At 45.6% G+C, this 12,575-nt stretch overlaps 1 protein-coding gene across 1 annotated transcript in view; it reads left to right on the plus strand.

Annotated features, from left to right (window-relative positions):
* Positions 1–12,575, plus strand: part of LOC126517434 (cytochrome P450 3A9-like) — a 40,636-nt gene that overhangs the window by 3,825 nt on the left and 24,236 nt on the right. Inside the window, exons 2-3 of the mRNA XM_050167155.3 lie at positions 9,415–9,520; positions 11,962–12,014. Coding sequence (XP_050023112.1) covers positions 9,415–9,520; positions 11,962–12,014 — 159 coding nt within the window. The remainder of the gene's footprint in view (positions 1–9,414; positions 9,521–11,961; positions 12,015–12,575) is intronic.

Raw genomic sequence — 12,575 nt, forward strand, 5'->3', positions numbered from 1 at the left:
AGCTGATATGGTCGACCAGGGCCACGCCAGAAGAAAGACGCACCCCAAAATTGTGCAGAAGAAGCACAACCACAACAGCTGAAAACGCACAAAACAGCAGGCACACACACACAAAAGTAAATTATCTCAAGGTGCCTTTCACTCACTTTATGACTCACTTGACACACACTGACTAACCGTGATTAACACTGGCACAATGACTCCCTTTACAAACATTATACTCACTATATGCTGCTTAATCTGCTTTCCTTTTCGAGTATGAAGCGAAAATTCCCATAAAAGATGTTTTGTTCGTACAGCGAAATAAATCAGACTGTTTTAAAAGGCAGCCTTTGTAACTCGGCTGCAGAAAGCAGAAACGACTTTTTTTTTTAAGTACATTATTTATGGAGTGCACATGTTTGAAACGAACGCGTTTCAGTTCATACTGTTTTCTAAAAAAAAAGAAAGAAAGAGAGAATCCAGTTTTACTTTAGTGCGAGATGGCTCCGAACGTACACTGGCGTATTCGGGACAAGGTAAGGACAGTGTTTTCTGGTTACCTTAACCTCCGTGGCCTAACACTTCCACACGCCGCCTCGTCCTAATTTCAGAGAAAAAAAAATCACAATAAGTCCCCTAAGCAGGCCTCGTCTTTTTTCCCCAACCATTCATCTAGCGCTTAAAGCCAGTCGTACCACACCCATTCTTTGCAACCAGGCTTTCACGTTATTGGGCGGCAATTATTCATGCCACTTTTCTAATGAAGTTTGGTGATCCGTTTAACACTGATCATCTCACTGTCAGAGCTGTTATTTTCGCACCACTCACTGCAGACGTGGCATCAAATTATACAAAAATAGATAATCATAAGGTAAATATACGCACCTGCGTTTGGCTATTCACTATTACATACGATAGTGGATACTTACTGTTAGTATTCAACCCGTATTCGAAAATTTGGTATTCACCCAACTCTAATATTTATGTAAAATATTAGTTATTTCCCCAATTTTTTCTCTGCCTTCACTGTCTGTTTTGCATCATATGCTCTTAGCAAACTAAAAATCGGGCTCTTTAGTTACACTTAATATACTCGCTAGAACCTAAACAAAAGCCCCACATTCATTACCAAATTCATATTAATAAATGTAATTACAATGCGTTATTCTCTATGTTAGCTTTTTCTTATCTTATTGTTTACTTGTACTCTCAGTGCTTCAACGTAAGTTTACTGCGTACCTGTGCTGCATATTAACATTTATAAAGATAAACGCAAGATGCGTTATGATCACCTCTGTAAATGTCTTTCGTCTTGTGATCCTCGGTGAGTTCGAACGCATCAATAAATAAAGTAATGAAGGTGATATGTCGCCACAATATGACAACGGTGAACTGCACGTGCGAAGACACAGGTGGTTTCGACACGAGCGCGCCTCACGGAACGAACGCCTCGCCAGCGCTGGCTCCTACGCTTTATCTAATGCCTGCTACTCCGTACCTGTTTCCTTCACTTAATAAATCGTCGGCAGCCAACCACGGCTGTAGAGACGAAGACATAGTCGAGATGCTCAAAGTGCATTTTCATCCACAACATTCTGAAGTCTTAAGCAGGGCACGCTTCCAACGACGTGACCAACTACACGGCGAAACAGTCAGTGATTACGCGACAGCGCTCAAGAAATTAGCAGCTGGTTGTAATTTTGGAACCAGCGCAGACGCGGCTGCGAATCCGACAATGCTGCCTCTTCACGTAATGTTGCATGACCATTTCCTTTGTGGTCTCCGGAACGAGCAGGTCCAGCAATGGCTGTTCGCAGAAAAGGTAATGACGTTCAAGAAAGCGTTTGACTTTGCGCTGAGAGCTGAAAACACTGTCGCACATCAGAAAAACCTGAAGGTAGAATTTAAAGAGATTCAAGAAGCCAGCACAAGCATCTGTAAGACAGAAAAACAAGGTAGCTCCAGTACATACATCCAAAAGAAGAATCAACGCTGTTGGCCTTGTCCCGCGCAACATCGTCCGGACACTTGCAAGTTTCAGACAAGTTCCTGCAACTAATGCAAAAAAAAAAAGCGCGGGCACATTGAAAAAGCGTGCGTAAAGATGCGGAAACGAGCAAGAACTAAGAGGAATAACAATATCGAAAATTCACAGCTAGGAAGTTCTACAAGAGCCTCAGCACCAAACGTCGCACTTTACGAGCTCAACTCATTAGGGGGCGCGACCAGCACACAGAAGGTCATGATTCAGCTATGCATACAAGGCAAGTCCTAGAATTTTGAGGTCGACTCAGGTGCAGCCTGCACTCTCATCGGTGAGGCCATGTTCAAAGCCACGTGGACACATGACCCACCACGGCTTCAGACTAACAACATTCTCCTACGTACATGGTCAAGCCAGCCCCTTCGGGTTCGGTTGAGCAACGATAGAAGTAACGTACAGGGACCAGACGTTTACATTACCGCTTGTCGTTATTAAAGCAGCAGGGTGTAACCTCCTCGGGCAAAATTGGTTTCCTCACCTGGGTATACAGATAACAGGAATCAATGACGTATCAAATGACGAAATTGTTTACAAGCTTCTGGACAATTTTTGGCAGCAACACGATTACGCCAGTGCCGAAAATTCACACCAGCAGCGAAGAAGAATACGCTCGGTTAATGCAACATTACCTGTTTCTGTCTGTTTGAGCACTGTGCCACCAGGTGGCTGCACCATGCAGACCCCTCGCGTTTACGCCTCCGCCCCAACGCCTGCGTTTTACCGGAATACCGGACAAGCTAAACCTCTCTACTATCTACAGGCACGGCAAGAGCCATCAAAACACAGATGCGTTGAGCCGATTGCCATTACCAGAACGCACCGATGAGCCATAACCACTAGCCGACGTGCTATTGTTTGAAGCGTTGTCGAGACCGCCGTTTACAGCTACTGAGATAATACGTCTAACACAACAAGACAGTATCCTGCAAAGGCTATACAAGTCACTATAGAATGGTGCAGAGGAGAAACTCACTAGAGATTACATTATTCCTTACCGACAGAGAGCGACTGCCTCACAATTGGGGCACGGGTGATTACACCAAGCTCAGCGCGAACTTACGTTCTGGCACTTCTACATGCTGGTCACCGAGGAATGGTTGGGTATAGCCAGGGGGGGGGGGGGTATGGGGCTTCAGCCCCCCCCCCCCCCCCGAAATTTTTTCGCGCTGTCCATGCACCGCCGACCAAAGCAAACCCCGGCGCCGGAAATCACTCTGGATTTTGTCTAGAACGTCTTTTTCACGCTCGAAAAGCCATTTCACCGCCAAAATTGCGAAATCGGGCTGGATTCCGCGGCAACGCCCATGCACCGGGAGTCACATAGCGCAAGCAGCCCCATCCGAGCAAAGTTTCAAGGACGTTTTGATGGCGAACGGGCTCGCCGGGGCATCTCGCAGATGCCGCGGAATCTACACTCTATCATGGAATCTACGGAGCGCGTGGATGTCATTTCCTAAACTTTATGGGTATAAAGTTCTCATAAACTTTTGAAGTGAAAGATGCATTGACATTTCCAAACGTGTGCTTTAGATTTTCAATTGCGGAACTTTCTAAGTTTAATGTTCCCATAAATATTTGACGCCAAAGGTGCATTAACTTTTCGAAAGTCGTACATCGGGCCATAGAACGAGACAAGCCAAATCAACACACTATCAGACAAGTTGACAAAGCCCGCAGCGAGGCCCGATGAGACGAAGCGTTGTGGTGGTTCATTCGTGCCCTCATGTCAGATAAAAAAATATTAAAACTTTTTTTCCACCTGCGCCAAAGTATCCAGTGAACTAAAGCCAGCCAAGGTAACTACGTTCTTATTCATTTTTTCTACTTTGACTTTTAATCGCGAGGACACATTGAGGCTCTTCAATTTTTTTGTTCTCGCTCCCCTACCCGCGGACTGCCAGAGCCAGCCAGAGCGCATGCGTTTTTCTCGTGTTGCCCCGACCACCGCGCGGCGCACTTCGGTGCGCGTTCGGTTTTCTCTGGCCGAGTGCATTTTCGCCTGGCAGAGTTTTGGACACTTTCTAGCTAGCAGACGAGAAAAAGAAACAATGGTCGCTCGCCGCCATCACTGTGGGGACTCGATGGATTGCACCACGTTCGCCTGAGCGCAACCTCTCCAGAAAGTCTTGTCTAGCCGGTGTAGGATACCGAGCAGTATGCGTATGGTTCGCGGTGGACCAAACGTCTCACGATTTCTTCGATATTCTTTCGGTAGCCAAATTAGGTGCCCAAAGTAGGATTCGATTGTGGAGATACTTTCCTTTGCGTTTCTGCATTTCGGTGCCCCCGCCCCACAAAAAAAAAAAAAAAAAAAATACATTGTTGTAGCACAGCGAATTGTCGCATGGTGAAAGTTCGATTTTGTTGCTTCGTCTTTTGCGGAAAGTAATAGGCCATGGAACGCTTCAGCTGCCGGATACTCTTATTATATTATTGCGATAGGAATTATAAGGACACTCTAGGCGCATTCCTGCCGTTGCCGTCGCCCTCATGTTCCGCATCAAGCCCAAGGGCGATAACATCATAACCGCGCACCGCATGCTGTATGTGCGATTCGCGTAGGGAGGGGGATGGGGGGCTGCAATGGGTGAGACGACGATGGTGGCTCCGTCTTGTGTGCGCAAGGGGGAAAAGTGAGGAGCAAGCGCGCCGCTTTCCGTCGCGCGCGATACATTGGGGGGAGTGGATGGAATGGGGGAGGGATCTAGGATTCTATGAATCTGTAATTGCGCAACAAGTTTATTTGCCTTGTTTGACCCATTATATACCGTGACTTTTTATTAGATACGTAGATTTATTGGAGACCTATACGTACGTTTAGATATCTTGTTGCGATGTTTTGTGCATACGTGCAGCGAACTTTGTTTCCAGTGGCACTTTTTTGCCCTTTATCAAGCTGTATCTCGGCATTTGTATATTCCATTGTATCTTCGCATTTATAATGTACGAAGGCGAGTGAAATGAAAGTGAGCCCACCCATCCTGCGCAATTATGGTTCTGTTAATTATCTGAAAGGCCTGCGCGTAGCACACAGGCACCTCTCATCTACAAAAGTGACACGCAGGTGTGAGGATAAATGTTCTTTAATGCGCACATACATTGGGTTGAACATGGTTGCGAGAGGTAATGGACGCTCCAGAAGTTGAGCAGCACCGTGCCGTGAGGTTTTTGACAGCTGAAGGTGTTTCCCAAAAAGAAATTAGTGACCGTATGGCTGCCGTGTACATTGCAAGCAAGCAAGCAAGCAAGCAAGTAAGCAAGCAAGCAAGCAAGCAAGCAAGCAAGCAAGCAAGCAAGCAAGCAAGCAAGCAAGCAAGCAAGTAAGTAAAGTAAGTAAGTAAGCAAGTAAAGTAAGTAAGTAAAGAAAGTAAGTAAAGTAAGTAAGTGCTTTATTTCCCATATACAATATACATTTGAATATGGACAGGTCTTGAGGAAGAAAGCTGCGTCAGCAGCTTGACTAAGTCCTATTGAAGATTGAACATTGCGTTTCATTGGCCACTGTCAAGCGTTAGAACAAACGGTTCAAAGAAGGACGTGAAAGTTGCGAAGACGATCCCAGACCGCACGAAAGCCAGCGTGCAATCACTCCTAACAAAATTGCAAAGGTTGATGAGCTGATGACACAAGAACGGAGGATAAGCATCGATGAACTGGCACAGCGTGTGCACATCAGTCACGGTTCAGTTCACCGTCACCGTTCACACCATAATTCATGAACATCTCGGTTATCGGCTCTTGTGTGCGCTATGGATGTCCAAGATTTTGAACCACCGCCAGAGTACGGAGAAGTTCGGCGCTGCCTTTACTCTCTGATCCGGTATCACAATAAGGGTAACGATTTCTTGTCTGCAATTGTGATCGGAGACGAACCATCATGCCAGTGCTACGAGCCTAAAACACGACGTCAAAGCTTACAATGGAAACATTCGAATTCACCCCCCCCACCCCCCAAAGAAAGCAAAGGCCGTCATTTCCGCTGGAAAGATGTTGCTGACTTTTATTTTTCGATTGTCAGGGGCGATTACTGATAGAATTTGCTAAATCTTGAGAGGCTATCAATTGTTTCCGATATTGCGAAACGCCGGATCGGCTGCGTGTTGCAATCAAGAACAAACTACGTGAAAAATTGACGAATGGGGTCATCTTGTTCCACGACAATGCCCGTCCACACGTAGCTGATGTGGTTAACACAAAACTGGCAAAGTTCAAGCGGGAAACGCTGCAACATCCGCGATACAGCTCAGACCTGTCGCCTTGCGACTTCCACATTTTGGGGCAACCGAAAAAAAAAAAAGCTCAAGGGAATCAGATTCCTCTCGGACGATGACGTGAAAGTCAGTTGCAGACGTTTTGAAGCAACACACCAAGGAGCTTTATGAGACGGGAATTACGCGACTCGTTAGTCAATGGGACAAATGTCTAAATGTTCATGGAGGCTACTTTTAAATAAAGTACCCCGTCTGTCATATATTCGCATTGGCTCACTTTCATTTGACTGGCCCTCGTATATTCTGCACAACTCCTGCTTTTTATACGTGCTCTCTGTTGCGACTATAATTTCGGTGCAATTACTCACAATACATGACCGGTGACAGCTGCTCCTGCGTAATACATTGGAACAAGTGACAGCGTCACTGAGATTTTTCACTGGCTCTTGCATATGTACAAGAATGTAAACAAGGATCTTGAATGACAAAGTTTCATTAACATATTTGTCCTCAACTTGTTCATTTCATGGCCTTAACATTTTTCATATCAGCGGCATGCACTGCTTTGCTGGTTTCGAACTGATGTAGTTCTAAAGTTCGTGTGATATTTTCTTTACTTACTAAATAGACAAAAACATGGAAGCATTGACATCAGTTATGTTGGGCACAATTTTTGGCACATACGAGTATAATATTCTATGAAAAAATACATATTTTGCTTGTATTGACAGTGCGTAGCGTTCAAGAATTCCTTCGCAGCATCTTTGGTAATAACAATACAGTTATTATTCATGTATTCGATCCCTAGGCAAATTGTTTAAGAGGAAGCTTTAGCTCGTGCCCAACTCCGACGCGGCCTATTCAGATACACGTAAAACATAGAAACGCTTTTCTGAGATAACTCTTGAATCGCTTTTAAAGAAATTTGTTGCATTTGAGAGAGTAAGTTCAATTCTAGTGACTGTTGGAAGAAGAATTTCGATTTAGGGCCCAACTTTGTTTAAAATATTTTGAAATATTCGAAACCCCGAGAAAGGTAGAAGCACGAAGTTCACAATTTAATAGCTCTTCATCAAGAACAGATATCTTGTTTCTGTAAACGGCATCCATTACACCATTCAAAGCGGACAACTTCGATATGTCTATTTGAATTGGTTATGTTTTGTACAAGGGTACTGCAAAAGCCTTATTTCCATAATACTTAAATTTTTGAGACTCAAGTGTAACATCGATTTTGTCCGCTGTAGATGTACTATTATGTGCAGTTTACAGAATTGTGATATCAATTTTCATTGCTAATTTACAGAGTTGTAAACTTCATTCTTTCGTTTTCTGAAAATGTTCGATGTTTGCCACTTTTTAATAAAATATTGTCGACCTAAATCGTAAATTGGAAACAAAGAATCACTAGAATTTAAGTTTTTCTTTTAAATTCAACAAACCCAATCAAATTTGGCGAAGTGGTTGCCGAGAAAACCGAATTTTCCTTCTACATGTATTTAGATAGGAGCATCCGACTTAATGTTTCCTCTTAGGAGGTGGCCGAGCTGCATTGTGAGCCCCCCCTCCCCCCCCCCCCCCCCCCCCCCCGAACGAAATTTCTGGCTACGCCACTGGTAGCCACGAAGAATTGCGCAAGAAGCTACGTGTGGTGGCCCCGAATCTACAAGGTTATCGAAGGAACGGTACGACAGTGCTGTGAATGCTAATAAACGCAGAAGAGTCCACCCAAAGTTGCTATTCCGACCTGGGACCGTTCCCAGACACCGTAAAACACAGTACACGTTGAATTCGCGGAGCTACTACAGGGGCACACTTGCTTAGTTGTTGTGGACGCGTACACAAGGTGGCTGGAAGTCCGTCACGTGACACAACCAACATCCGCAGTTGTCATCAATGTACTTCGAAGCCTCTTTTCTACTTTCGGCATTCCCCGAAAAGTCGCCTCCGACAAATGAAGAGCCTTTATTTCTAGCGAGATAAAGCAGTTCTATGCGTCAACTGGCATACTGGTCATGACATCATCAGCGTATCACCCAGCGACAAATAGCCAGGAAGAACGCTATGTGGCAGAACTGAAGGGAGCGCTCCTGATCGATACAAAGTGGTCCATACAGTGTCGACTTGCGAGGCTCCTGTATCGGCAACACACGACAGTTCACACAGTTAGAGGAATGACACTTGCGAGAGCGATGTTTGGACGAGAACTTTTGTCCCCGTCCTACTCGAGCCCGAGACGGAAAGACAGATCCATGAGCGCCAGGAGACACTGAAGCAATCACGTCGCCTCTCAGTAGGGGAAAAAGTGCTTATTCGTCAGTTTATAAAAAAGACAAGTTGGAATGAAGGTAAAATACTGCGCTGCGTCGGACGACCTTACAAAAAAGCGTCCTCGAAAGGGTTCAGCGTCACCTCAATCACATCGAAAAAGCGAGTCAGATTAGGCAAGCAACCCAAGCGTTCACAGATTCGAACATAGCAGACGAATTACCGGAAGCAATGTCAAAAGAAACAACTTCTGCTTTTCCTCTGGTACCGTACTCACTCGATACGAAAGACAACACTTCCTCCATGCAACCATCTACCTCGGCATCACGAGCACGAACAACACGGCAACTGCGGCCACCAGAGGTTAGGCGGCCTCCAGACCGCTATGGAGACTTCGTTCAAGGGAAGAAGAACTGTTATGTTATGTCACCAGAAGACGAGAACGGTGAAGTGCGCAGGCTAAGGCACTGGCGGTTTTGACACGAGCGCGCCTCACGGAACGAACGCCTCGCCAGTGCTGGCTCCGACGCCTGAACTAGTGTCTGCTACTATGTACCTGTTTCCTTGAGTTAATAAATCGTCAGCAGCCAGCCACAGCTGTAGAGATATAACAGAAGGGCAGCTTCTCAGACAGCAAAACACAGACAAAATGGCAGGCAGTTCAGGAATATTGCGCGGCTTCCTTAAGCATAGGGCTGCAGAAAAAGCACGTGGCTGACGTCAGATGGCACAAGTGGTCTGTACACTGGCAGAAATCACAATGGTGCTTTTCTACTTGCAAAAACCAGCATGGCACGCTCTCTTCGCACTAAGGTGTGGCGCATTTTTTTTCCCTTCGATTGCTCTCTCTCCTCCCTCAACCCTCTCCAATACATCAAATTTACTTACTTCTCCGTTAAATGCTTGCAGGTTCTTCGGCCAACGAGCTTGGAGGTTCTCGCTGTTCAAGAGGCTCGGAATACCGGGTCCACAACCTAGCTTCATATATGGCAACCTCGGAGAGCTGCTTGGAAAGGTAATGGTAACCGGGGGCCCTATAACGTAAAACTATTCCAATACGTTTTTATTCCAATGTGCTGTCGTCAAATTTGCGTAACCGCCGACGCAAGCATCGGGCGGTGACCCGCAGGGTTGTCAGAACAGACAAATCAAACGTTCTCCTCATATATAAAAGGTAACTTTTGTTTGTTTTAAAAACGAATAGCGTTCCCTACAGTGAGCGGCTTGTCTTATGTAAATGGCTGACAAGCGACGAGAAGCACGTCCAAGTGGAGAGGGACTCGATGGGACCGAGCCAGTACACTGAAAATCGATAACCGCATGAAGAGGGTTGTGCCGGCGTCTGCGATTGGTCCGCTTTCCCTTACTTAGCTTGAGGTGACTGACTGAACATCGCGGCGGCATGCAACGAAAGGTAAAAAAAACCGCTAAAACGGATTCTCAGCAAAGAAGGGTTGGCAGAGCGAGGTCATAAACGTGCCGAATGTGCTCGATAACGTTATACGGCCACGCAAAAAGTTTTATTGTACGCAAGTAAACCCATGCTCTCCGGTAGGTGCGAATAGCCAGTGCCCGAGCGATCGGCGGCATCCATCTTTTATTTCTTTCGGAACGGGGCAGCCTGTGCTATTCAGAAAAAAAAACTCAGTTTTGTTCGGCATAATATTGCCTCTTCAAGATTACTTTGACGAGGTCAGTTTTCGCGGTTTTCTGACTTCGCGTAACAGGCAGGTGAAGTGGGTGCAGCCCGAAAACTTCTGACAAATAGCCGAGGGCTAATGACGAAAAGGCGTCGAATCAGAAATAAAAAAAAATTATTTCGTTCGGTCCAATCATGCGTAATCAGTGTGCACACGTCACATCATATAGAGAGCTTTCGTGGTTTTCGAGACGTCACGTGACAGACAGGCGAAGTGGGGGTTGTTCAAAAAAGTTTTTGACCAATCGCGAAGGGCTGATTGCAGAATTGGAATAGAAAAGTTTGCAATAGCTTTACGTTACAGCGCCCCAGCATCTTTAAAGGAATATTCTCAGTTTGGCATTGTACGTTTATAATGTAATACGTTTATACATGTAATATATCTGGGCTCTCAACGCACATTTCAACTCAAACTTTAAATGTCAAATCGCTGCCTCTAAACCCCTCCAACCGAGAGCGACCTCTATTTGGGTATGCACTGTGGCATTTCAGAAAATGAGGGCCCAGCGCTGTGTCGTCTGCTTTGAAAAAGAGATTGACCCACATAACGACGTTACGCTCCGCACTATTTGGCCTCCCACGCCGCAGCTAGGACGTTGCCGTTGCAGGCGGCCATAAAAAGCATTGCGCCATAAAAAGCATTGAGCAAACGCCCTAAACGCACATTCAAAACAGAACCACGTACGGCGGCCATGATGCATCTACACCTCCTGCAATCGATTCTGGTGTTTAGAACGCGCAAAAGCTTGGCCTTGCAGATCGGATTCTCTTACTCGAGGGAGGCGTTTACGGGTGCTGTGCATATCGTCGCCACTCGGTATTGCCATAAAGCTGTGCGATTCAACTGTGATATAAGAAAATTCAAACAGAAATTTCTGACTGTAGTGAATGGGCTCAAATATTGCAAGCTCGAAAATTAGGTCGTGGTCGGTTTAAGTGCGCGTTTTCTGTATGCGCGCTCGCGCTGTCTGCGGAAATGGCTTTGCGTGATGCGCCTGGTGAGACTGTGTCGAGAAAGAATTCAATGACGTTACTCTGGCGAGGCTGTAACTGTGCGGAAGCTCAAAACATAGCACGTGTTTAGAACCGCTGATATTAATAGTAATAGATTACAATCACGCTTAAAGTATTCTGCTGCATCCTCCAAGCAGAGCTGTAGCTTGTATTGTCCTCTTTACAGAGCGCCAGTACTAAAAAACTGTCCTTCCAGAATATCAACAAATGGCTTCCTATACTTCACAATTAAAAGAATGATATGAGCAGTGACCCTTAGTGGCTCTTAATAAACACAAATATGAAACGCTATCAAAAGATAGCAGGACGCTGCCTTGGTATAAATAATGGCACCTTAAATGAATGGCATGATATTATAAAGTAAATTATAACGTGGAAAAGATTTAGAAGCAGTAAAAGGTGGCCGCAGCATATCACTGAGGAGAAAGCTTGGCAGAGGATAAGGCAAGATGTATGCACTAAAAGGGAAGCAGAGTAATGTCATCAGCAACCTCGATTATATAGTAGAAGCAGCAGAATAATTTTATAGTGACCTCTCGGGTACCCCGAGAAGCCACGTTACCTTCATGCAAAGTAGTTATGAATAGAATAGAAACGATAGTTATATAACTAACAATAAAGTTAGAAGGGCGTTGTAAGACATGATCCGGCGAAAAGCGGCGGAAGCAGATGGAACAACACTCAATTTAATCAAAGCAGCTGGAGGAGATGTACCTGAAAAGCTTGCGGCCCTTTATACGCAGGGAATGGCTGGAGCTTTCGACGACTGGATCACAAAGTATGGCGATGTCGTTGGGTGAGTACGACTTTAGAACTACAGAAAAAATGCCTAACGGTCTTATTTATGCCCAGGTATTCTGACGCAAAAAAAAATGCATGAAACATGAAATGACTAGATAAAAGAGGCAGTGTCCAGTGAGAGCGTCTCTTCATAGTCACGCTCTTCAACTGCCAGCACCTCAAAAAGTGTCGATTCGTTTTCTCAGTGCTTGCTTACATCGCACAACCTTATGCACAATCTTATGCGTCCTTTTATGCGTTGCATATTGCAATCACTCAGTTCAGCCCTTGGGCGCGGCCGGGCAGCCACCATTGACCTTTAGCGCAACCACGTGACGTGACGTCACGACAGCCGGAGGAAAAGCTGGGCCCCAACTCGCGCGGTCGCGCGCGGTCGCAGCCACCACCTGACTCCCGCTCCTCCCAACTCCCAAATATGCAACGCATTCTTGGCTTAACCAAGCTAAGCCTGGCCATGTTTTTTCTTTGCGTTCTTCTTATTGCAATAGCAATTACATGGACACTCCAGGCGTATTTCTGCCGTCGGCGTCGCCGTCGCCGTGTCATTCCGTATGGG

The sequence above is a fragment of the Dermacentor andersoni genome, unplaced genomic scaffold, assembly GCF_023375885.2.
Source record: "Dermacentor andersoni unplaced genomic scaffold, qqDerAnde1_hic_scaffold ctg00000041.1, whole genome shotgun sequence".
Lineage (NCBI taxonomy): Eukaryota > Metazoa > Arthropoda > Arachnida > Ixodida > Ixodidae > Dermacentor > Dermacentor andersoni.